The sequence below is a fragment of the Cyprinus carpio genome, chromosome B4 (genome assembly GCF_018340385.1).
Source record: "Cyprinus carpio isolate SPL01 chromosome B4, ASM1834038v1, whole genome shotgun sequence".
In the NCBI taxonomy this organism is placed as follows: domain Eukaryota; kingdom Metazoa; phylum Chordata; class Actinopteri; order Cypriniformes; family Cyprinidae; genus Cyprinus; species Cyprinus carpio.
This window is the reverse complement of record NC_056600.1, coordinates 13,583,258-13,609,595: the sequence shown is the minus strand read 5'-3', so window position 1 is coordinate 13,609,595 and position 26,338 is coordinate 13,583,258. Positions and strand designations below refer to the sequence as shown.

The window sequence follows — 26,338 nt, the reverse complement described above, 5'->3', positions numbered from 1 at the left end:
ACACAGTCCGAAATTCTCAGCCAAAATTTTCACATGTAAAAAACCAAACAATACGACCTCACGTCGTGTCAGTGACGTTTACACAATGCCTCCGAAACTTTCCCCAATCATAATTTTTTGGATCAGGTCAGATTTTCGCATCCATAGCAAGCATTTTGATAGGAAAGGATAAATACGAAAAAACATAAATTTTCGACTGTGTGCAAGGACCTTCAAATCAGTGATGAACTGCTTCTGCTACAAAAAAAATTAAATAAATGTCTTATAATAAAATGTACATTTCAACAAATTGTCTCCAAACTATTTTATTGAAAATTATATTGAATTGAATAAAATTAACTGATTGATAAGTGTGTGTTAATTAGCATTCAATTCAATTCATTGGAATTAACTACTCCTTGAATATTTAAAAAAAAAAGCTTAATCTCCAAATCTCCCCTAGTTTTTCCCCTCCATTTCCTCTTTCAGTCACGCTCCCTCTAATGACGACCAGGATGGGTGTGGACATTGTGTAGAAACGACAGTTGTGACAGCGGGATGAGAACAAGCCCATCTCCCTTACGCATCCAGACACTTTACTCAGGGGTTTTGTGAATCTGTTGTTTCCGTTTTTTTTATTGTTGCTGCTGATAAAAAAAAATTAAACAGCTTTTTTTTTAACTTTTCAACAGCAGAAACAGACAGAGGAAATAAAGAGTCTTATTTTCAGGTGAACGCTGTGGGAGAACTCTGAGCAATAAACCGCTGTGATATAAACGTTCTGTCTGGTAGAGGTGAAGGTCTGGATGCCCTGGAGCTGATGTGTGTGAATTACTATACGAGTCTCCCAACAGCAGCCAAATCCTCCAGAGGACAAACACTACTTGTGTGAACAAAAATGAGTTGGGCGGTGTGATTTAATGCTTATGAGCCTCTTCCTCGCTAAAGGTGTAATATCCTGGCTGACCTCCTCATCCGTTTCTGCTCTCCTCCAGGAAATATTTCGGTCGCACGAAGAGGAATGCTTTGTCACTTGCACACAGAGCTACAACAACCATTTGTCTTTTATGAGTGAACGCTAAACTGAAACCAGCCTTTATAAGTCACTCAAGCACAAAACATTTACCTCTCAGAGTGAAGGGAAAAATTAGTTAGACTCGTGCATGTACATTAGCGTCATTCTTTATGCATGTTTCCTGCATACTTTTTAACAATACTGCCTTGATTTAAAATGAATAAATACAAACGTGACACGATGGGACTGATGCAGACATCCTGACAAATGAGACTGAAAATGAAGCTGAAGGAAAACAGACAAGGAAACAGCATGAAAAGACAGATGCCCTGCTGATTTGTCCTTTGCAGATGAAACTGGGTTGGACTGGAGACGGGACATGTCCTGTCTCAATGGGGACAGACAGACAAAAGGACAGAACACTCAAAATAACAGATACAGTTTTCTATGTCAATTAGGGGTGTCGATAAGTATTGATAAGTGATGCTTAAATGAAACTGATGTTTTAAAGACAGTTAACCCAAAAATGAAAATTCTGTTCATGTCAAACCTCATGTCACTCCAAACCCATCAGACCTTAGTTCATCTTCAGAACATGAATTAAGATATTTAATGTTGTGTTCTTTTTGACATTTATGTCAATACATGTTCAAGGGTCAGAAAGGTTGTTCGGTCATTTTTGTTTAATGGTCTTGTAGTTGCAGTTTTAAATGTTCAAGGGAAAGAAAGGTAAAAAATGCACTCTTGGTACTGTCATGAACGCACGTCGAACACTGACACAAGAGACAAGAAATTTAGGAAAAAATTGTTTTTTTTTTTTTTTTGTGAACAAAAGTATTCTTGTTGCTTCATAAAACTACAGTTGAACCCCTGATGTCACATGGACTATTTTAAATTCTTTATCACTTTCTGTGCAATGAACGTGTCAGTTGTGTTGCTATTTATTTTTTTGTTATGAAGGTTATTATTTTTCGGATTTCATCAAAAATATCTTTATTTGTGTTTTATTGATGAAAAAATTAAATGACAATTTTCATTTTTGGTGAACTGCTCCTTTAATACTACATCTACAATAATAGTGCACAGAACTCCAGTAATTATCTGGTTGATGCTTTGACAGATGGCATTACTGCACCTTAACACTGGTTGCAACTTGTCTCAATTACACACACACACACACATCAGAAGACCGGTTTAGGCTATTGATGCTCTTACTGCACCCAAAAAAAGTTATGGTTACAAACTCTTACCACCTCCTTAAACCCATTTTGTGTGATTGTCAAAAAAAAGTTAAAAATTAATCAGATTAAAAAAAATATCTATACCTACTACAATATCAATAATCAATGAATTCCTTTGGTCACAATGTGTTTATGTAGTGAAAATCTGACATTGGAACATCTATAGTTTTAAATTGCATCAAATAAATCATTGCTGTATTACTAGGCAGTTTCACCGAACTCCCATCATGAAAAACACAAATAAAAATCAAGCCTGATGCAGTTAATAAGCAAAAGTCTAACTATACTATACTACAGTTAGTTGGAGTCAGAATCACTGAATCTGCAAGCATTTACTAATTACTAATGAATCCTTGACGCGCTGTCTGACTCTAAACAAACCAAGATCTGTTACCGTGAGATTAAACGTGGATGGCAGCAGGCCAGCCAACTCAGTTGTTTTTGTTCTCTGATGGACTGAACTGCAAATGGTGTCAAAGAAGAAGCGTCGCTGACGGCTCGATACAAATATAAACATGTCGTTGACAAACTGCAGAAGGCAGACATCAAAAGACGTAGATGCAGCTGAGAGGCAGATCACCTCAAAGTGAACGCAGAACGCTGCCGTGCTGAACAAGCTCAGGCATGGTGATATACAGTATACCAGACTGTTTCTGCTGTCTGAATGACGAGATAAACCCAGAGTTTAATGGAGCAAATGAGGATGCTGTCCAGGTGCATTATGATACCTGACAAAATTCACCTTCATTTTATTACTTTGCTATTCTTTTAAATCTTTTTTGGGATCTTTTGGCCACATTTTATTAACATGATTGGCAATAGAGAAGATGGTGAAAACGGGACAACATTGCAGGCTGAATTCAAACTTGTACCGCAACACGAGCACCGCAACTCAATGTGCAAACTGCTAGGTCATGGCTCAGACTAGGGCTGTGTGATTAATCGAAATCAAATCGCAATTGTGATTTGAGATGTTGCAATTTGCTAATCCCAAAAGCCTGCGATGTGGACGTTATATTACTCTATTCCAGAGCATATGCATGACTGCCAGCCTTGAGGGGCAGTCTTACTAACCAACAGAGCACAAGCTTCAAAACGACAGACAACGAACAAAAGGTAAAGAGCTGCGTCACAGCGCATACCAAGAGCTCCCTTATCGGTTCGGTTTTCAGTACTGGAGAATAAGATACATTCTTAGATGTTTTGTTAGTACATGAACGTTATCTTATACATTTTTTTCTCCCCAACAGATTAATTTGAAATAAGTTTATAATGCATGTTCGCTATTCCCAATTCAGAAGACCGCACACACAGCCTGTCTCTCTCTGAATGCTTCTCATACTCGCGGGATTCGCGATGCGTGGGGAAGAGAGGAGCGTCACGGACGATCCGTTCACACTTGCAGCATTCAGGCAACCAGTTTTTGTAATGCTCGGTTATACTCATGCGCGGCACTGAACCGCAAATCTCCACGAGCGCATCTGGCAGTATGGATGAGGCTTGACGCACGCGAGCAACCTGCATCGAATCGCGCCTTGCTCCACGTTTAAAACTAAAGTCAATTCAGTCTAACTGTTTGCTAATTTCACTTGGATGAAATGAAACATTCAGCACATTTTCCACATCTCTCCCCTCCCAGAACACAATAGAAAATTGAATGGATTCCAGGGTTATAATGGGAATTGTATTGCAAAAAAATATTCGCAATTAGATATTTTCCCCAAATCGCACAGCCCTAGCTCAGACAATAATTTTGCTTTGAAAATGTCAGTGTTTGTCTATATCACGTCTGAAATAAAAGCAAGAGACAACATGGACAGGAAATGAAATACTCAGGGATCCTTCACAGAATCAACTATTGCAAAGGAAAAAGAACTGACTTCGCAGCATCTGCTCTGATATATAACTGTATCCTGCAGGAGATGCATGTTCTCAAATCACAACAGAAGTGCAGGAAGCACAGCATGACGACTCGCGTCTCACACACCTCGTTCCTTTGTGTGGTCATAGCAGATTTACGGCAGGTTTGGTTCGGTCTGATGAAGTGGTTAGGCTGGGGATTTGGCACAGACGCGTACGATGATTAATTTATCATTTGATATTACAGACAGCGGGATCCTGAGTCTGAGGACAGCCGGTGATCAATCAGAGCTTATTATCAGGTTTCCGACGGATCCGTCGCTCACGCGTAGGGTCAGCCTGATGCAGACGCGTTTGATAAACTGACAGATTGATGTGATGAAGCATCATTACGCTTGTGACACTTACACAATGTACAGACGGCTCTGAGTATATTAATAAATAAGTCTCAAAGCGTGATGGATAATGGCTGACAGTGTCGATGGAAGTTAGTCTCGCTCCGGTTCCTGACACGATAATGTGTCTCTGTGACACGAGCGATTGGACAAGTGTCTGCATGATAATACAGATGAAATAGTCATGAATTCACAACAAACAACAGACTGGCGAGACTTTATCTTGGTTGCACTTTTGCAGATTTGCACAATGCCTCAAAGAACGCAGGGCAATGGAGCATTACAATAATTCAGAAAAGTTATAATAAATGGAAATAACATTTTCAAATTCAATACGATTCAGTGGGTTTATTTTAATTTATATACACATTAATTTATTAAATATCTGCTGACGCTGTAAATTACAGGATTTCAGACCCTCATCCAAGATACTCTTAAGCTCATAATGTTTGTTTTCAGAAATCGGGCTGCAATGATTTGCTGCTTTTTTAATTCACCAATAAAACAATTATAGACATTTTTTTCATTTTATTTTTACCCAGCTCTAAATCATAACCACACATTAAGCACTCCCAGGTTAAATTAAGCGAATCAAAAAACAGCTATTTTCCAGAGTGTGCCACTGAGCGTTGGCTTGTATACAGTCATGTCAACTATATAATGTGCATACCTTGATGTATCCGCCCGTAGAGACCAGTTCTGTTATCAGGGGAGAACTGCAGGTCAGTCACCCATCCACCGTGGAAAGAGTCCATAGAGTCCTTGGTGTCCCGTGAACAGATCTTCAGAAGAGCTCCATCCAGCATGCTCCACAGTTCAGATACACAAAAACGACATTGTTACAGAAGTAATGGGTTATCAAAACAATGTAGATTTCACAAGTGTATTTATTTATAATGCATCAGTGCTTCTTGTAACAATCAGAAATTGCTTGTGAGAAGCTAAAACGCACCAAATACAAATATATCTTATTTTACAGCACTGAAACCTGATTTACAGACATCACACAGTGATGTGAAAGCACCACAGCCATGAATTACAACATCACAGCATTTCTCTCTTTTTGTGGTTTTCTCTCACTTTCTCTTTGCGAGAAGCATCTTCAATTGATTAGGTAGATTTTTTCTTTACAGTTCTGAGCACTGGGCCTGTCTCCCCGCAAGAAAAACTCAGAGATAGAATGCTTGGCAGAAATGACGGATGGGAAGCCAAGTTTTGAGGTTTCAAGATGTATTTGTTCCTACATCGCTTTTCTTAACATCTCTATTTGCTCTCAACGTGGCCATAACGTCTGCTCACATTCACAGTTACCCAAAATTCACCATTATTGATTACCTTTGCCATTACAATTTCTTTATAACCATATTTGGGTTATTATTTAATTAGAGAAACTATAGTCTTCTATAATGTGTAGAATAAAAAAATAAGTGCAGTTAATATGTAAAACTGTTGCCAAAACAGCTTTTTTTTTTTTTTACCAAAATATCTAAGTACTTTTATTAGGCAGCATTACTGGCTTCTTGGTTTAAATGAAAAAAATAAAATAAATAAAAAGTAATAATGAAAGAGGGATAGGGTCACAAATCCTCAACATACCAAATCATACCAAAATCTTTCTGAAGCTTGATCAAGGTCCCAATCAGATCTTTACTCCTTTTAACACAGATGATTTACAATTTGAAGCAGTTTAAGATTACACTTACCCTGATTTCTCCGTTGTCGTCGCCTGTCGCAAGTCGCTTGTTGTCCCAAGAAAAACGGCAGCTACGGACGCAGTCCTTGTGTCCCTTCAGCAAAAAAGTCATCTCCCACGAGGCAATGCTCCACACTTAGGGAACAAAATCAGCAGTTATGAGCCATTTTACTGCATAAACTGAATGGGAGCAAATCTGATAACATTGCTATTTTGTGCCGTAAAATAATTTGAAAAGATCTAATGTCATTTCTAATAGATCTCTTTGTGAAATTATTAATCTTATAAGTGGAATCAGAACAAGGTTGAGCAAATGATCAAAACTGCTGCTTGAAATTTGTTTTTCCATCTCTAATTTTAGTCAGAGTTAGTCATTATTTGTGGCAGCTCCATTTGGCATGAATGATTTTTCTGATCAGCTCTCCAAATTCACTTTGCCATCCTCTCTCTCATCAGTGAGTAGTTCTGGCAGACAGACGTGAACATGGCATCTCATTAGAAAGCTCTTCTGGTACAGGCGGTGTCATACAGAGCGAGAGAACTTCATCTCATTATGCTCTCAGATGAGCAGACTGGACTCTGACCTCTGATACCACAAACAGAGGACGTCATGCTTGTGTGTATGTGTATCTATGAGCTTTTGTACTGTGCTCACACAAAGTTAATTAGGCAGTATTTGGCGGTACATGGCACCATTAAGGCAAGCACCCAGGGCTCAGTAAAGATACTCCAGGTAGTCACCTAGCACAGTCCTTACACTGTGCCAACACAGACTCGCACCTACAGTACAGTAAACAAACTAACAGTGTAACGGGAGCAGGTGTTCGCTCAGTCAGAGTCCAGGATCTAAACACAGAGGCGGCCGAAGCTCAGAGTTCAGTGTGAACAATATCTTGTCTGCTGACACTGATCTGATGTATGAATCTGTGCCTCTTCTGACCTTAGCAGTCCTATCGGCCGATGTGGTGGCAAAGAGATGTCTGTCAGAGGACACGTCACATGACAGGACAGCACCCTTATGACACTCAAGGTCTTGCAGCATCTGACCTCTGTTCAGATCCCAGACCTGCAACAAAAACCAAAAAAAAAAAAAAATTGCAGGGGCAGCAATTAATTAATATGGTACACTTCAGTGTCCCACGATTTTATTTAAACAATTAAAACTGTGAAAATTTAAATACATGACAATTATAAACTTATCTAAACTAAAAAAAAAAACTTAAGGGAAAAAAACTAATTTGAAATGGTTGCTAGATTTAAACATTCTTCTTTTCCCATTATTTCTCAAATGCTAGATAATTACACAACTACCAAAAAAAAATTTTTTTCAAACTATTTAGTCATTTAGTCCATCATACAAATGGAACGGAAAAATCAAAAAACTTTTATAATTTAATGAGAATTTGAATCAAGGCTAAAGCACCTATTTTACCGAATTTGAGTGGCTCAGGACCATTTTTGTACCCTATTTGTGGAAAGTGGCAGGAAGTTGTGGACCATGTAAACAATCTTTCCCACAGAAGCCCTGATTACAACCGGGATAAAGAATAACGACTACTGCTGATGAGATCCTAAAAAAAGCTGTTTGCAAGCGATTAAGTGCATGCATCACCTAATTATCATAATTGACTGTTCTTTCAGTCCACAATTTGGGCTTGATAACCATGTTTTGCTCTGAAAGCAATGCGGTCTATAGAAAAGAGTTAAATGAGGTCTACGTGTCATCCTTCATACTCTGTGCTTTAGATGGATTCATTCATTGGCAAATGCAGAGAAATTAGTAGAGGTTCGGTTTACCTTAACAGTGCCATCAAACGACCAAGAGAACAGGTGAGAGGAAGTGGAGTTGTTCAACAGGTGAAACTTCCTGACCGGCTCCTTATGGCCCTCCAGCCAGATACTCACCGGTCCTCCACTTCCACACCTGCAGACAAAGACAATGTTCATCCTCTCAAAAGGTTAACATTTAAGGTCTCCTGAAATGGATTTGCCAAGCATAAAGCATTGAAGTATTGATTTTGGTTCAATGTGATAAACGTTGTTCATACTACGGTCTATTATCCATTATTACAGAATTTTAATGTGCATGCAGCGGTTCACAACAATCAATTACTAAACAGTTTACCCCCCTCACACTTCCTCTGCTTGTCATCAACGACACAATGAATCAATGAGCCCTGTAATGGCCCAGTGCCCAAAACTTCTCAAACCGACACAACAGCTGCAGCAGAAGTTTGTGAGCATGTGGCGCAGTTACTAAATTGCAAACTAGTAGACTTGTCATTCAACTCTCCCCACAGCCAGAAAATAATGCATATAAAAAGGTTATGCCAAAAAAACATCGAGAGCATTTCGAGTTTAAATTTTTTATGAACATGAATGTTTGGTTAATTATGTAAAAAAAATTGTGATAACTGACATTTTTTTTTTTGTATTTGACTAAAGAACCGAGCACAATAGACCACATCTTTATGAGAAACAGTGACTTACCCGGACAGTGGTGTCTTCTGAGGATGTGACGAGGGTTTCACCATCATCAGTGAACTGACAGTGGTGAACAGTTCTAGTGTGACCTGTGAGCGTCTGTGATGTTTTTCCAGATGGCACCTCCAACACCTTCAAGCAGAAACAACAACTTTGTTCAAATGCAACTTCTCATTTTATTTGCCTCTACTTGATTGTGTACAATTATTTTGAATAGCTCTACTGAAATGTAGAGGAAAAAAATTACCCTTTAAAAAGTGAAAAAATAAATAGTGACCAATATGGTGGGGGTGGGGCAACAACGCAGCATTGACATTACCAAAAACAAGAAACCTTTATTGAATGCATCATCTAAAAGCCTCATAAATATATAGATATAAATAACATTATAAATTTTTAGGCCTGAATTACTAATGACACTCATATATAGCTGTGATCTCAAACTTTAGCAACAATACATCATGTAAATGCGATTAAGATAAAGTGCACACTTAAAGATGGGTTAGTTTGCCCCTCTGTGTCCGGCATTCAGAAAAGCCAGACTGACTATCGGCCCTCTCTGCTGCATCCAAATCTTCAAAACGCAAACTTCAAAAGCTGCCTGGGGCTACGGGAGCGTGAGCTGTGTTTTTGGAAAGTAAATAAGAGGTATTTTTGCTTGCAGGGCTGGTGTTCTGGTCTTGCGTGCGCATGATCAAATGCAGTGAAAATGCAGATTTTTAGAAGTCGCAAATAAATATGTACAGAACTGTCAGCTCTGAAGTTACATGATCCTTCTGAAATCAGTCTTATATGCTGATTTTGTGCTCAAAAATCAGAAAATGAAAACAGCAGTGCTGCTTAATATTGTTGCGAAATCTTAAGCTTTTTTTTCCCCCAGAATTCTTTGGAAAGTTCAACAGCATATTCATATAGATTTTTGAAACACTGAAGAAAAGGTCACAAGTAAAATCCCTATAAGTGTGAACAGCCTGTAACATTTCACATACTTGCCTCTCACTGTACCTGCACTGTACCTGTCTCTAGCCCTAGTGCCAGCACAAAATCACGCTGTAAGTTCAGCAGCTGCAAGGCTCTCCATCCAACGGTCTTCAGAAACTGTCTAACTTTCACTCTTCCTGTCTGCGCACACATATACACAAACAAATACCTCCTCTCTCAACTTTTCCACTCACTTCAATAATGCCTGGGCTCTCCTTAGGGGGAAAAAAATCAAAACATGCAAGAAACTGCATTTACTGAAAGACAATTGCTTTAGTGGTGAGCTGTTCTGCACAGTACAGTAACAATCTGGTGCCCTCTGCTGTTTCATAACATTACCAACATTACTGCAGATGAAGGAAAGTCTTCATACTTCTTACTTCACACACACACACCAAAAAAAAAAAGCTGCAAATTACTTTATAAAACATTATATCAAACAGTTAGGCTAGGTAAAATTGGCAGCTCTATCAAAAGCACAATTACAGCAAAAATAATTCCATTAGTTAAAAAAACCTAAAAGCAAATAAAAAACCTACACTAACAAAACGCATATTTAATTTAAAAAAACGTGTTGTAATTGTGGTAAACGGTATATCACTGGCTTCATTTGTACTAAACCGGGTACATTTTTTAAAAAGTTTTATTCATTTTAAATTCATTTTACTGCTTTTCTAAATCCATCGGTCCATTTCTCTTTCAGGTGGACACACACAATCAGGCAGAGATTGAAAGGAGCAATCTAAATAAATGGTTATTTGGCAGTAAACAGGTGTAAGGCAAGATTGAGAGAGCACCACTTATTTTATCAGTCAGCTGTTACCTCTAGGCGTCCCCGATGCACCAGTCACATCTATTACACTACAGTACACACTGTGCTACACAGGAGGACAACGCTCGCCTCCAGCATGACGACATTCAGTAGAGAGAGTAGGGAAGGGACGGGTTTGGGAAAGGAAGGGCGAGAGATTAGAGGGCTGAGTGCAGATGACAGCCATGGCAAATCTCATTGCCGGAGGCGGGTCAAAACACCCACAAGCATCCTGAAGGCTATTTTTACCCAGAGTGCTTTGCATGCTCATTCAAAAACCCAAGAAATTGAGTAGAACATTAGGAAGAGAGCACTGGCGATGACGATGCACCACAGGTGAGCCGAAATACCTGTACAGTTCCGCTCTCAGTTCCCAGGGCCACAAACAAAGCATTTCTGCTGATGCAAGTACAGCGAATCCTGGACGGCAACTCTTCACTCTCGAACACAACGGCACCTGCCAATCCGGTCCGTACCTGATTGAAGAGTTAGATGTCACATATACATGCAATCAGCCAAAAAACAGCAGTAAGCTAACACTAGACGTGCAGGTCTCTGGTGGACTGTACCTGTAATCTGTTTCTGCTGTCTGGTGCCACTATTGTAACATCACTTTGGGAGAAGAGAACATCAGAATCCCTCTTCAGAGCTGCAGCAGAGGAGGTGTGAACCTGATTCGTCTCCCACAGCTAGACAAGCGTTAACACTTCTTGTGATAACAGGTCAATACTGTTCAAACAATAACTGCAAAAAAACTGTCACGCTACAGGAAGAGAGGGACCAAAGCTAGCTTACCCTGATGGTCTGATCATCAGACGACGACAACAGGAGTGAGCCGTCAGGTGAAAACTGGACACAATGAACCCAGCTCAGGTGACCATTGCATTCGGCTTTCTTTTTACTGGTCTCAAAGTTCCACAACTTAAAAAAAAAAAATAATAATCAGGATTATCTTGTTTTACATTGTTCATTCTTAGTTCTGGTAATTCAGTTTTGAGATTTTTATGAGATATGTATGAGGCTTATAACATTGATTTGACAAGGGCAGAACACATTCAACTCTGTTCACATTTGGGGTTAGTAAGATTCTTAAAGTAACAAACACTTATCCAGTAATTAAATTGATCAAATGACAAAACACTTGTTACCAATGACTTTTCAAATAAATAGTACTTTTGAACTACATTTTGAAATTTCTATTTTCAAAAACTAAACGTCTTCATGTTTTCTACAAAAAAAGTAATCAGCACAACTTTTCAACTTATATTTAGCATCAAATCAGAATATTACTATGATTTCTGAAGGATCATGTGACACTGAAGACTGGAGTAATGCCTGCTGAAAATTCAGCTTTTTCAAGGGAATAAGTTACATTTAAAAATATTATAAATATTTAACAATATTACTGTTTTTACTGTAATTTTTTTTATCAAATAAATACAGTTTTGATGAGAAGAGACTTTTCAAAATAATCTTACCGACTTTTGAACAGTGGTGTATTATGAAGACACTTAAACCACAGCAGCAGGTGCAATGGTTTAAGAGAATTTCAACTAAATATTTAAGATTTTGGTCTTTTGGTCACACAAAATTGTATAGAAACAAAAACGCAAATGTTTGGAAATGCTGTCTACGGAGTAAAAGTGTTCACTTCATGGTGTGCTGTACCTCTACAGTGTAATGAGAGAGTGCAACGGCCAGCAGGCTGCTGTTGGGACATGCGTGACAGTACTGCACTGTGCTCAGACGACTCGTCTTCATCTCCAACAACATGTCTGACGTCTTCACGTCAAACACCTACATGCATACAACACAGACGATATACAAAGTTAACATGCAAACCATGAGCACAGGGGAAGCAGGAATAACACCACATTAAAAAAAAAAAAGTCTTCCAACAACTTCAGTAGATAACCTATTTTATGAATACTTTTATTTGAATTGGTGCATTAAAGTACATTATCATAAGATTATGCCTGTTAAATTTAAGTGTTTGTGTATATATATAAGCTGTTACAGGCACCAAATCAATAATATTGAGTGGGGATGCCAACTACTCTCATTTCACAACAACACTCACAAATTCACTTACAAACACAGCGTTTCTGGCAGCACAAATGATTCGTGAGCCATCGGCTGACCAAGTGCTGCATTTCACGATGGCTTTTATTTCATCGTCACTCTCTGGGAAATAACTATTGACATCAATTGATTTCCACTCGTTCGCAGATGACACCTCAAACAGCTGACAGACACAAAAGACAACAGTGCAAGAAACACAGATAAGAGAACACCTGTACTGACCAAAGATGATCCAGCAGTTTGACACTCTTATAAATGTGAATGTAAATAAATAGATGAGGTTGTAGATCAAGTTTTTTTTTTTACATTCTATATAAAAGGGTTAAATTTTATAATAAATGCATTAAAATTAAAACAAAACATGCATTAAATATGCAAGTACATTAATAATCAAATACAATAAATGGGCAAGTAAAATAGCTAGCCAATAAATAAATCAAAGCAAAGAAACAGTCATGCAACCTTCACGGTGCCGTCACTGGATGAAGTGGCGAGGTAGGCATCGTTAGGAGAAAAGCAACAGTGATTGACAGGCTCCATGTGTCCAAACATAGTGTTCTGAGAGGTCGGCTTGTTGGGGTTCCATAGCTGCAAGAAAAACAAAGATGGAAAAAAAGTAAAAGAGGGCAAAAACGTAAGCTCTGTGATAACGTATGCTCTGTGTAGGGCTCTTGATCACCCTGTCAGGATCTATTGAACAGGACAGCCTATACAGTATAAGAGAACATATTTCCTGCAGACTAAATGTCTTGTGTTCAACAACACATCTCCAAATCTAATTTCAGGGTGTTTCTTTCGCTCCTCATGCCGAGATATTCCACAAAATGCCCGTTTTGTGCTCAAGCCTCCACCGGGGGGGGGCGCTCATTACGTTTTTGACACCCGTGCTCGCTCACTCTGTTTTTGCACCCTCAAATGAATACAGCTCAAGTGCAGACTCCTGCTGTCACACTCCTACAGATCTCCCACAACTCTCTGCAAATTTCACAAGCTGTAAAATTACACGGCTGCCCCGTTCCCCTCCTCTGCTGTTCTGAGCGAGCATCCTACCAGCTGTCATTCTCATTACTCATGTTCACCAAATCTTCCTCTAAATTTGGAAAGAGGAAATGGAGGGTGCAGTGAAAAAAAAAAAGTGCAGATGAGATTTAATTATCAAACTCTTTGGAGCACCACTACTACACACCTGCTTTCTGCACCGTTATGCACTGGCCATTTTATCAAGATGTTTTATTAAATAATTTCTAAAATAGCCATGAATTCACAAGTTATCAGTCTGAATCATTCTGAGAAAATGCTTCACTGGAGTGGCTTTTGAAATAACTTTGTAACTTACTGAACAAATTGTGACTCAAAAGAAATATGCCTTGTTACACAAAATTAGTTCATTAGAATATAATTACTTAGAGTACTCATACAACAACGTACTTAAGTTAACGTAATTAATAAAAACAGCTCCTAACATAGCAAAAAAAAAAAAAAAAAGACGCCAGTCCACCTTAGTGATCATCTCACCTTAGTGTTGGTGAATTTGTCGTTTGAGCAAGTGGCCAGCAGGACACGTCGGCCTGTGTTGGTGAACTGGCAGTGGTTTATCTGCTCCTCGTGTTCCTCCCCAAACTCTCTGATAAGAGCACCTCGCTCAACACTCCACAACTACAACGCACAAAACAAACCTCATTCTCCCGTCTGACTTTTGATCAATGTTCACAGAACTTTACCACATAATGACAGTATACAGTCTGATTTCTGTCAAGCAACAAAAAGGAAAAGAAACTGTTTACACATTTGTAACAGGAAGAGGCTGAATATTAAAAAAAAAAATCTGGAGTAAACTATTGCCCTACAGAAAGATACTGACCAACAAAAAGTGGCCACAGAGACAGACACACTAACCTTAACCTTCCTGTCACTGGAGCAGGTTGCAATGTAACGGTCATCTGGAGAAAAGGAACAGCACAGAATGTCTTCGTCATGAGCCTGAAGCTCCAGAAGTTTCTCTCCAGAGGTTGTTTTAAACACCTGTTGAGTACAAAGAGACAAATTTGGCCATTGCATAATACTGCACAGTGTCTAGATGAACAGCAGGACACAGACTGATATTTACCCGCAGCGCCTTGTTGGCCCCACAAGAGGCAATTTTACTCCCATCTTTGGAGAAGCCAGCATAGTAGACAGACCCCTGGTGAGGATGCATGACCAGCAGAGACAAACTGTCCTGATTATTTTTGTTCCTAAAAAGTCAAAACATGCTTTCAGTCAAAATCAATGTTTTCAGTCTACATTCTACTGTGTGAAAGTTACTGTATAAGGCAGTGAGATACATACACCCAGTCCAGATAGAGCCGCCCTCTGCTGGCCCTCTTCTGCGCCTGCATCAAGGCCTGTCTGTAAACCTCTGAACACGCAGGCTGAGACAGAGCCAGCTGCACTATGTCAGGAAACGGCCTCTGCTCCAAATGATGTCCGTTTAAAGACAGGAACTCCTGAAACTGCAGTCTCACCTCACTGTTCTGTGTGAAAACACCACAATGTATAATTAAACAGAACAGCAGGTGGTGTGTTATTGTGGCTAAGATCATGAGCAATAAAATGGTTCACATAACTCTGAATATTCTATTGCTTTCAAACTGATTTGCTCATTTAAAAAAAAAAAAAAGTGCAAGTTTTTCTTAGTTTTAAGTTAATTTTTAGAACCCATTTAAAATGTTTTAGACTTAAATAAAAAAATACATGTATAAAAAGCTTAAATTAACTTACAAATAAACGCTTTTAAAAACAAGCCATTTTCATAAACATGTTTATCATAAGTTGTCCAGACTGAGGCACAACAATCAAAAAGTGACACTTGGCAATCTGGCCTGTTTATACAAACTGAATTCCATGCCAATTTTATGTAAATACTTTGAGGAGTCTAAACTGATTAAGACATGCAATTGTAAGGAATATCAACTGAAATCAAAACTCAACAGTATAGATACCTCTTTGTCTAGTATTTCACCATATTCTACATAGTCGTTGATAAGATGGGCAGATCCCATAAACTGAGCTTTCTCTTTGACCCAGTCCAAGGAAAACATCAGTGAATAAAGCTCCTGAAATGAGAGAACTGCACGTTAATAATGTTTCAGTAATCATTAGAAGATTCTACATAAGAAATATTAGGCCATACTGTAACATTACCTTAGACAGTCCTGCTTTAGCCATGTGGTACGGGAGGAAGCGGTACCAATACGAACAGTCTATATCTCCAGGGCTGGGTGGCCTTTCATTATAAAACTTCTGGTATTGACGGACCAGCTTTTTATGCAGTTCCTACAGGAAACATGACAATTCAGACCTTGTTCTCTGGTGGTTTCTCTTAAAAAGAGATGCGACAACTCACAGCAATTTGATCACGATTCTGTTCAATGAGAAAGTCCAGCTGCAGATCATGAAGGTAATAGTGGTATGGTCGCTGGTTACAGTCTCGAAACAGCAGAGATTTATTCACAAACTCCTGTAGGACATCCTCCACTTCCTCCAACTCCAGATCCCACAGCACTGACAGAACCTGTATGACCAAAAACAAAATCCAACAACAAAAAGACTAGTTTACATGGGGGAAAAAAGCTATTTAAAATAATCCATCCTTATGCCACATTTGCAAGTATAATAAAACGTAAAGTATTGTAATGGTATTGATTCTGTACTATCTAGCACAGGGATCTCCAACCCTGCTCCTGGAGAGCTACCATCCTGCAGACTTCAGTTCCAACCCTGCTCCAACACAGCTGTCTGTAATTATCAAGTACAGTAGGTGGCCAACCAAAACGATCGTTCTGCCACCGCCGCCACGTCTGCAAAGGGCACATGCAGCTTTTGACCGCTGAGTGTCGCTTTAACACCAATTGATCATACAAGCGCATCAAAGCACATTTTCGCAAATAGTCGTCAGTTTTGCCTCCCCACTGTGTTACATTTGACGGCTGCAGTCAGAGGAAAATGAAAGAAAAACACTGTAGTTAAATTATTTAAAATTCACAGATGAAAGTTTATTACTTGAAGTTATGTGCGTTTCTTAGAACGAATTCAAGCAGGATAAATGTCAAGCCTATGAGCCTGTGCTTATATTTTCTCAAAGCTACACAGTATTACACCATATTTTAGATTTGACACATTTAATAGCTGTGCAGTATTATTTATATAATATGAATTATATTAATCTAAAGAAACTGTGGTTTACTTTGCTTCGAAGCATTACAATGGTAGCCTATTTTAGTGAGCTAGCTACATGGATTTATATGCAAAATGTCAATATTCTCACATATTAGGCCTATATTTTAATTTATATCTTAAAAATCCTTCAATAAAACAGCATGCATTTTTGCACTACTTTGTTATTCGTTACCTGTCCTTAATTTTGACAGATAACTTCTTGGGAAAAAGATATCTGTCTGTACGCTGATTAAGACATTGTTGCGTGTTTTATAAATTAGTTTTTTTTATTTTTGCTAATAAAAAAAACGTGTCGATTTTTACAAACAATACATTTAAAAAAAGAAAAAAGTGGGTGCTTGGTTTCGGAAAACGAATACAGCTCATAAAAAAAATGATGAAAAACTCATGCTAACATATTAATTCATATTAATAATTTAAGCAATTAAAACCTTTTTTATACTAGATTCAACTTGAATTTTAAATACTATTAAACTGACTTTAAAATCTCAAGGAGTTTAAGTTGAAACTGTAAAATGTCACAGTGCATGTTAAATAGCCTAAATGAACTTGTGTCTTATAGTATCAGAAGACATTGATTGCATGTTAGCATAAACTAACAATATAATTAAATTTTTTTTAAATGAACAATTCCTGTATAAAATGGGACAGCAACCTTTATATCAAACATTTTGAAATCGTCCACAGCTGAGCAATGCGGGAGGCGGATCTGCGTCAGAGCACACGAAGTGAATGTGCATGCACAAAGTCATTTTAAGATGCAATGGAAAAAAAAAAAACGAAAAAAAAAAAACGATGGATAAATGTAAATAGTTAACAATAGCCTAGATTAGGCCCAGACTCTGTTCCTAAGTATATAATGTAATTTTTTTTTACCCACAGTAACAAGTTTTAACCGATTAATCACCTATTTTTGTTTGCTGCATGTTTTTTTTTTAAAACGCGCTAAAAAATAAATGGAGTGTGAGAGAGGAAAAAAATATAAGTCATGTATAAGTTTGCATTTTATTACATTCAGAAATAATGGCAGGCCTAATAATGTTATAGGCTAATGTACCAACAGGATATTTTTAGTTCCCTTCACTTTACGACAAATCCTATAAATTTAACAAATTTATCAGAACAGAACAAGAATTAAATATATAATTCTAATGGATAAATATAATTGCAGTATATAATAATAGGCTTAGCTATAAACAAATAAAATAAAATAATTTAAAGCATATGGTTGGGTTCTCTCATTCGGGAGAAATCCAAACGTTTCCATATTCGTGATGTTGCCCATTTGAAGCTTAACTATTATTCATTAGGTGAAATAGGCTTTGTAGTTCACACGTGTTTCAGTATCGACGGAAAAAATCATGAGCAAAAATATGCCAAAGTGGACCACTGCTCACACCGAATGGCACTGAGAACGGCTGCTGTTTCCAATGAATGTGCGCATGAGGCACCAGCATGATAAAACAGCTGAAACAGAAAATACTCAATTTTTGGTCACACAGTAAAGGCATAATTCAAAAATGTAAACTGTTAGCAGTTTGAAAAATCAAGAATAATAACAGAGTTAATAAGAATTATTTGTAAATGCTGGACCGTTTTCATTTTCGCTCTGCAAATGGAACCTGAAGGATTGTTTTTTTTTGTTTGTTTTTTTTTTTTTTATTTGTTTTTTAACCGAGATTGAAAAGAAATTATATTTTATTATCTTTTTTTTTTTTTTTTTTTTATAGGGTTTTTTTTTTTATGAAATATATATATATATATATATATATATATATATATATATATATATATATATATATATATATATATATATATATATATATATATATATATATATATATAATCTGTATATACATATATACATACACATATATGCCTATTGTGTAATGACTGTTTAATAACACTAGCATGCATAAGAGCCTTTGTGTAAAGGTCTCTTAATTTTTGATGCGTAGACTGTAGCCTAAGACTATCCAACGTTTTGTAATTAACTCCCTGTAAATTTTCTTATGTTTTTAAGGATGTTACAATGTTATATTATAATGTTATTGTTTTACTTCCTCCTTTCATCTCCATGAACAAACCACCATTTTACAATTACATTCAGTTCGCAATCCCTCCCTTTGCGCCACCTGGCAGTAGTATCGCAAATGATTTTAACACGCGACTGAATTGCAGTTAATTACATGCGGCGGTATTACCCATTCTGGTTGTCCACCTACTGTAGCCCTGAACACCTTGATTAGTGTTTGATTGGGGTTGGAGCTGAAATCTGCAGGACAGTAGCTGTCCAGTGGGTTGGAGACCTCTGATCTAGCACTACTTTAGTAGATGGCAACAGATTTTCAGCCTGACCTTAGCAGGCACTTTGACATCTTTCTGCATGATGCTCAGGTCTCTGTACAGATCTTGGTGTTCGGGCTCCAAAACCTGCAGGCTGGCATCCATGGCCTGGTCCAGAGCTTCATAGTCATAGGACGATGACTTGCGGATCCGCTTGAACTGCTTCTTCTGAAGCTGTCGCAGATAGTAGCTCCAGCGGTCAGGGAATTCTCTCAATAAAGCTCCAATGAGAGAAACAACCAGAGGAGAACCTAACAGGACGAGAAACGTTTACAATGGTCATATGTGTAAAGGACTACACTAATGGTACTTCATTACTATAGCCATAGTATTAAGCACTATTACTCCACTTCTATTCAAAAATGCTGACTTTAGGTGCTTGTAAGGCTGGACGATTATGGCCTAAAATCAAAACCTCGATTAATTAAACATTTTACCTCGATTACAGTTAATGAACGATTATTTTGTTCTGTTTCCTGTTGAAAGAGCGATCTGACATCATCGCTCACTATCAGCAGTTATTTTATCTATGTTCGTAACATTTCTTACAGATTATTAGATCAGATAAAGATAAAATAGCACAGTACCAGTACGAGTGATTGCGTGTGTGAATTAGTCATACCGTCTCTATATTAATTGTGAAGCTGTGGGTTGTAAATAGCAGGGCTCTAGACTAACTTTTTGCACTGGTTGCACTGGTGCGCCTAAGAAAAAAGTTAGCACAAAAGTTAGGTGCACCCAAATTTTCGACCGCATCGCATTTAACACCTCATTATTACAAGTTCACCTCTTTTTTTTTTTTTTTTTTTTATAAAAATCGCTGTCCATATAGGCAAATTTACTTGTAGCCTAAATGATTAACTAAAAATCTGGTCAACAAAGTTCTTTATTTGAAGCACAATTCTACAAGAAAGGTAACTTACTGAAAAAGTGTTGGTGCTTAAAGTGCTTCCCTGAGCTGAAATTTACACTTAAAACATCTCAAGATAAATAAAATAAAATGAAAATCTAAATTAAGTGTTTTAAGGGCTTCAAACGGAACATCTCATGGCTTAATGTCTTATGGACTATCCTCCATTGCAGTCACATGCCCCTTGGGTGGCCAACTCCTGTAGTTTGGCCTTCTTGATCTTTGGCCTTGGCTAAACCAGCTGGCCACACTCTCTCTAGCAACAAAATCTTCCAGACTTGGCCCCTCTACACTGATTCTGATCAGATCTTCCACTGTGTCTGAATGAAGGGATGCTCTAGTGTCTGATTTGAACAGCTAAACAGTTCCTATACAGCTTATTCTACTGTCTAAGCTATTACAATAGTTCAGTTTTGTATGTAATAGCCAAGTGATTATATTTCATTTCGTTTTTTTATTAAGTTAATTTAGAAAAACGTTAGGAAGAAATTTTGTTTGTTAAATGTTTAGGTTTGATTTATTTTTATTTTTTTTTGTAGGAACGTTAGGAGACAGTGAGCCTATGTTTGATCAAGCTAGCCTTCTCAAATCATCACGGCTCGCCTCGAATTAAATTTGTATTTATATAAAAGTTAAATCTTTTGATATTGAAATGTTATATATTGTTATAATGTGTTTCATTTTTATTAGTATGTGTTGTGTATGCAATAGTATGTGTAAAGAGTGGAAGCTAAAGTGCGCTTTGCAGGACACGGATATGCCTTCATTTTTGCTCTTAAAGGGTGCACATAAGAGTAATACATCATTCATAACTGCAAAGGGTCTTTCATTTGTGTGCACTCACAATATCAACAAAACATTGTGCTTTCTGTCGTGTCTTTAACAGCAGTATAAAAAAAAAAAAAAAACGACTGCCTAAATGATAAATATAGACATGCTAAATATATCTATAGAAAGCTTTAAATTATTACTTAACGAAATAAAACAAATCGAAAACAAAAACTTTCATTATAATCATAATCTGCAAAGATGCAATTCTCTCTAATGCTCGTCTGAGGAGATGGCGAATCTGGATCAGCAACTTCATCCTTGCGACAGACTCCGAAAACACTAGTTTATTAGTAAATAATTCAGATATCTCCTTACTATTTCCCCCTGTCACATTTATGGCAATTACTTTTGCAGGTGCTTTGCGGCAAGCTTGAGCTTATTGCGTGTATTTGAACTGAAAACTTTTCAGCTGCGCTGACAGCACACACCATACTGCTGCACACCATACATACACCGTCCAACCGTTCTTGACAGTCGCGGTAGCACGGTCTCGTGTTGTTTCCACCAGCGCGGCAAACAGGCGGGATGCCCAGCCCGTGTCTGAACTATGACGTGAAAATTGGCCCGAAGCCCGGCTCGAGGGGCGTAAAAAAGTCGGGGTCCGTCGGGCTCGGGCTGAAATGTAGAGCTCTAGTGTCTGTTGTTGAACCACAGGGAGACTTCCAGAGTCACGGATAATTTTTTTTTTCCCTCGAACGGCTGTGACGGCTATGTTTTTTTTTTGGTCGTACTATTGGGAGCTTTGTTTGATTTTTTTGGTTGTGCGATTGAGTTGTTATTTCGCATGTGCGACCAAATTGGTCTTACTCTAGAGAATTTGAATTGATTATTTTTTTGATTCTAAGCTACTTTAGTGATAAATCACAGGACAGCACTGACAACTAGTTTCTGCATTCCTCTGTGCGCGCGATCTTCACAGCTACTGTTTATATGAGTGTTCGTGCCACAATGCAGCTGCGCGAACATGGTAGCTCAATATAATACACATCCGATAGTCTAATCAAACCATAAAACAAATTGAATGTGAAGTCCAAACCAGCTCGCGCGCCATCACTATGTGTTGAACCGGCGTTCACCTCCGTGCTTTGCTTTTATGCCACTGACTGGACGGGGCAGAGTCATGTGGCTACACACGCGGTAGTATGCTTTTAAGGGGGAAGTATTAACAGGAACAAAAAAACGAAATAACCGACATGGGAAAATTACATCGGTTAGAGGTTCTGAATTTCGGTTTCGATTACTTTTTGATTAATCGTCCAGCCCTAGGTGCTTGGTCATGTTTGATCATGTTTTGAGGTTCTGGTTCAATTTGCATAAAGAGTGATTCGTACCTTTACATTCGCTCACAATGCTGCGGGCCTGTTCTGGAAGTTTATGTGGTTTCCCATTAACATACAAAGCAAGAATTTCCAGGGCTTTCTCCTCATCTAGACCACTCTCAACAGGCACTTCAAAGCTTGTACCTACAAACAGAGAGGCACACACACACGACAAACCCTTGTATTTCAATGAAATTAGGATGTTGAATTATGCAAGATAACCGCAACAATATAGAGAATGGAACATTTCTCTCATAAGCTCAGCTGAAAATAGCTTATCTCCAAGACCAGCTGCTCTCCATTATAAGAGTTATGTAATTTAATTTAGTTCAGGATTTGCCTTGGTTTTTTTTTTTCTTCCACATTTCAGATGCAAGCAGGCACAAGTTCCACCTAGACACGGACTAATCTAGACTTATTTAGGAATAACCACTCTGTGTAGTTGGCTCAGAACCCGTCCAAGCAATGCAAACTGGATGCACTAAAATGAACCACTCACCGCTTACAGAGTCAGCCAGACCTCGATTGCGAGTGGTCAGAAGAACTCTGCACTGGATATCAAAGGACCTGAGAGTAGAGCTGTCCCAGACGTCGTCCAGAATCAGCAGAGACCTGATGAACATAAGAGAAAGTGGCTGATTTCAGTGGACTTCTATGTTCTGAGTAAATAAAGTGAACTAATACATATCCTTCCAGCACTCACCTGGGGAACCTGCGCAGCACAAGGAACCGTAGGCGCTCTTTGGCCTCCTCCACGGAGCAGGGTGGCCGCTGACTGGCTTCTGAACTTTGACCCTGCTCCAAACGGAAACATAAAGACTGCATTCTTACCAACAGGTCTGCCCGCTCACACTGGCCAACAGAAAGCCAGTGAACGCCACCTGGAAAACACTCTGAGAAGCAAAGGAAAAATAAATAAATTTAATTACTTTCAGTCCTGTAGTCTCTTAGAAAAACTATAAAAAAACCCATCCTTTCACAATCTCAATCCAATCTTAAATCCACCATTATTTTAAAATTCATATTTTTTTTTTAGTTTTGATTTTTACTCTGTAGAATGCATATTCACAATTTAAAAAAAATTTAATAAAATGAAAAACTAAAACAAAATACACTAAAACGCTAAAATTTAAAAATAATAAAACAAAAAACAAGCAGAATCAATAAATACCTAAAATAAAATAGAAAGGTGTACATTAAAAAAAATATGAAAGTCTTCTTTAAAAATAAATAAATCACAAAATCCTAAAGTCATTACCCTTAATGAGGGCACGGTCTCGGACAGCCTCGGCAGCCATCACAGACTTCCCTGAGCCAGCCATGCCAAACACAGTCACCCAGCCCGGTGTATTCTGCAGCCGGTACAGCTTCTCCCGGATCAGGTTGAGCAGAGCGGGTCGGCTCACAAACACCACGGGTCTCTGAGGCACACCACCTTCACTCAGAATCCCCTGGACTACAATAACAACACAAAACTCTAACATCTCATTCAAACCTACTTCAAAAACAAGTTCATACATGTCCACGTGGTTACCAGAGGGAGACACTCCATCAGCAAAGCTCCTCTCTCCCTCTGGGCTGAGGAGAGGAAGGTCACTATGAAGGAGGTTGGCCAGATCGCCATAACTCTCCCTGATCAGCGCATTGTAGAAGGAGATGTAGGCCCTGTTGTCTTTCCTCAACAGCACCTCTAGCAGGGCTGCGGCCTGCTCTCTTCTAGTAGGCTGGAGAAGCAGAGATAGGAAAACTCGACTTGCATTCACTTTTTATGCAAGTAAAACAGAGCATGTTTGAACACCACAACAAACCTTGCTAAGCACCCTTGATTCTTCTTCATTTGTCAGGACGCCGTCGCTGACCATGTGGTCCATCAAGTAGGAGGCTTTGATGTCCTGCTCCAGAGTGGCTTTGGAGCGCAGCAGGCAGCTGCGAGCGCGTTCCTCCATCTCCACATAAGCAGCGGTGCTCTTCTGAGGAACACTGCACTTAACTGATGATTACTTAGTGCAACAGGGCAGGATACATTGAACTGTGTGGGAAAGCACATACAAATTAAGCATTTTAATTACTAAACCTGGGGTCATACTACAGAAAAACCTAACACTGAACACTTACTGGTTTAATAACCATGGTGAATTCTGTTAGAATCCTATTTAAAACATTCCATTTTTCACATCCTAACTTTAAACTTGAGGTCCATTCAGACCAAGTTTCAATAAATGATTAATTCTATGAGAATAGAGAAGTCCACAACACAACTATAACAATAACAGAACCAATATCGTTGGAACCACTTTCAGAACAATTTGTGGAAGAATTTGAGAAAGGTGACAAATGCAGCATGTTCTTAGCAAAAAATAAAAATAAAAAAACCTTATTGTGCATTGGTGTGGACATTAATATGGTTCTCTTTATAGTTAACATTCTTGGTGTGAACAGACCTTTGGGGTGTGAGAATTATGTATTTAAATGTTATAGTCCAGACCCTGGCTGCTGATTAGTCGGCACATAAGATCCACTATATGGTAACAGCTGAATCATATTACTGCGCAGGGCTGATAGCTAATTCAGCTGCACTGCAACGTTCAATTAGGCCACGAACTATATCTTCTAGCGGAAGGATAATCTATATTAAACTAACGGTTTAATAAAATAGTGTTCTTAATGTGTGTTACTAATTAATACACTTAAATAGTAGCAGCTCTGAACACAAATTTTGTTGCGCAACAACAGTCAAGCAGTAAGCAAGGCACTATATCATCCAGCGGAAGGATGCCACAAAAACTAATTTGTTTAACGAACTTATTTTGATAATATATTTTATAATTATCACTTCATTAAAAGGATTTTCAGATCCTGTTGTATGGTAAATAATAGTCATAGCTACAAATTCTATACTGCATAGTAGGCCTTCCTAACAACAACAACTGCCTTCAAACCATTATAAACAAATTCAATCAAGTGTGTCCAAACTTTTTTTAACTGGTACTGCCTTAACAAACGTATCACATATAACCGATGACAGGTCAAACGAGAATAAACAAAACGAGTAGCATAACTTTAACGTTAAGATAACGTTACCTGTTTAACAAGTTCTCTAAAACCAAAACTAAAACTAACACTTTATTACCAAAAATAAAGATGTGGATATGTTGTTATATAGTACGTGTAACGTTACTTACGGTCATGTCACTGAACAAAAAGAAAAACAGTCAATCTCTCAACGTAAAAATAAAAAATGTTGTGAATAATTCATGCCAACAAGCGCACCCGTCCAAAAACATAATATTATTTCAGCGGAGAAACTACTAGGACGACTGGGAAAAAGAAAATTAATTCGACACACTTAATTTATAGACTCAGGTGTGGTTAATCAGCCCATAGTAACGGAAGTGGTGATTGTTAACTGACTTCTGATCAGTTAGAGTAAAAATATAAAAGAATTTGAAAAAACATGGTTATACTTACAGATACTGTGCTTCGAGAAAAATTAGAGCGACACGAGAGAACATTTCCCGATGGACAGACACAAATAACTTTCAGTATGATATTCCAAAGAAACGCAGTTAATAAAAATCCAATTGTCCGCCCCTAAAATATGCGCTTCCTGCTTTTTTGACACAAATAACTTCCCGGTACGGTGTTGACCAATAGCGAAACGTCATGTAGTCACGTGACACGATGAGGTAATGCAGAGATGCATATGTCTGTAACTAGGCAGATGAACGCATGCAGTCCCTTCAGAATTAACTTTAAACAACGGCTTTTCACCAAAGACTACAGTAGTCAACATTTGAAGTGGATCAAAAAAGTTAATCAAAGGTGTCTTAAGACAAAAACGCAATTTTGTTTTAGGTTTTTAGGATAATTTTGATGAAAGGTTTTAATCCACTTAAATTGTTGACTAGTGTAGCCTATATACAACTATAAATCACACTTAAACGATGTCATAATATAATAAATAATATTATAAGTAATTTTTTTTTACAATTATTTATTTCCATTCCTTTCTAGTGCCCTGTAAAATGCATTAATTACCTTGTTAATTGTTATTGTTAATATTATAAATGTTAATATTAATTACTCTTTTGTTTTTATCTGGTAAAAGTTTATAGTGTTTGATAAAATGATCCATTACTTTAAGGTTCACAGGTGAAGTCTAGAAAAGTTTCA

At 38.0% G+C, this 26,338-nt stretch overlaps 1 protein-coding gene across 1 annotated transcript in view; it reads right to left on the bottom strand.

Moving 5' to 3' along the window:
• Positions 1-25,509, bottom strand: part of LOC109078713 (apoptotic protease-activating factor 1-like) — a 29,511-nt gene extending 4,002 nt beyond the window's left edge. Inside the window, 28 exon segments of the mRNA XM_042722080.1 lie at positions 5,161-5,188; positions 5,190-5,305; positions 6,194-6,319; positions 7,124-7,249; positions 7,981-8,077; positions 8,079-8,107; positions 8,674-8,799; positions 10,810-10,935; positions 11,029-11,148; positions 11,255-11,380; positions 12,128-12,256; positions 12,552-12,704; positions 13,004-13,129; positions 14,057-14,197; positions 14,438-14,563; positions 14,649-14,775; positions 14,870-15,054; positions 15,523-15,636; positions 15,725-15,856; positions 15,927-16,094; positions 19,118-19,356; positions 22,178-22,309; positions 22,665-22,777; positions 22,869-23,058; positions 23,424-23,621; positions 23,700-23,889; positions 23,974-24,194; positions 25,348-25,509. Coding sequence (XP_042578014.1) covers positions 5,161-5,188; positions 5,190-5,305; positions 6,194-6,319; positions 7,124-7,249; positions 7,981-8,077; positions 8,079-8,107; positions 8,674-8,799; positions 10,810-10,935; positions 11,029-11,148; positions 11,255-11,380; positions 12,128-12,256; positions 12,552-12,704; positions 13,004-13,129; positions 14,057-14,197; positions 14,438-14,563; positions 14,649-14,775; positions 14,870-15,054; positions 15,523-15,636; positions 15,725-15,856; positions 15,927-16,094; positions 19,118-19,356; positions 22,178-22,309; positions 22,665-22,777; positions 22,869-23,058; positions 23,424-23,621; positions 23,700-23,889; positions 23,974-24,111 — 3,621 coding nt within the window. The 5' untranslated portion in view covers positions 24,112-24,194; positions 25,348-25,509.
• Positions 25,510-26,338: the final 829 nt, after the last annotated feature.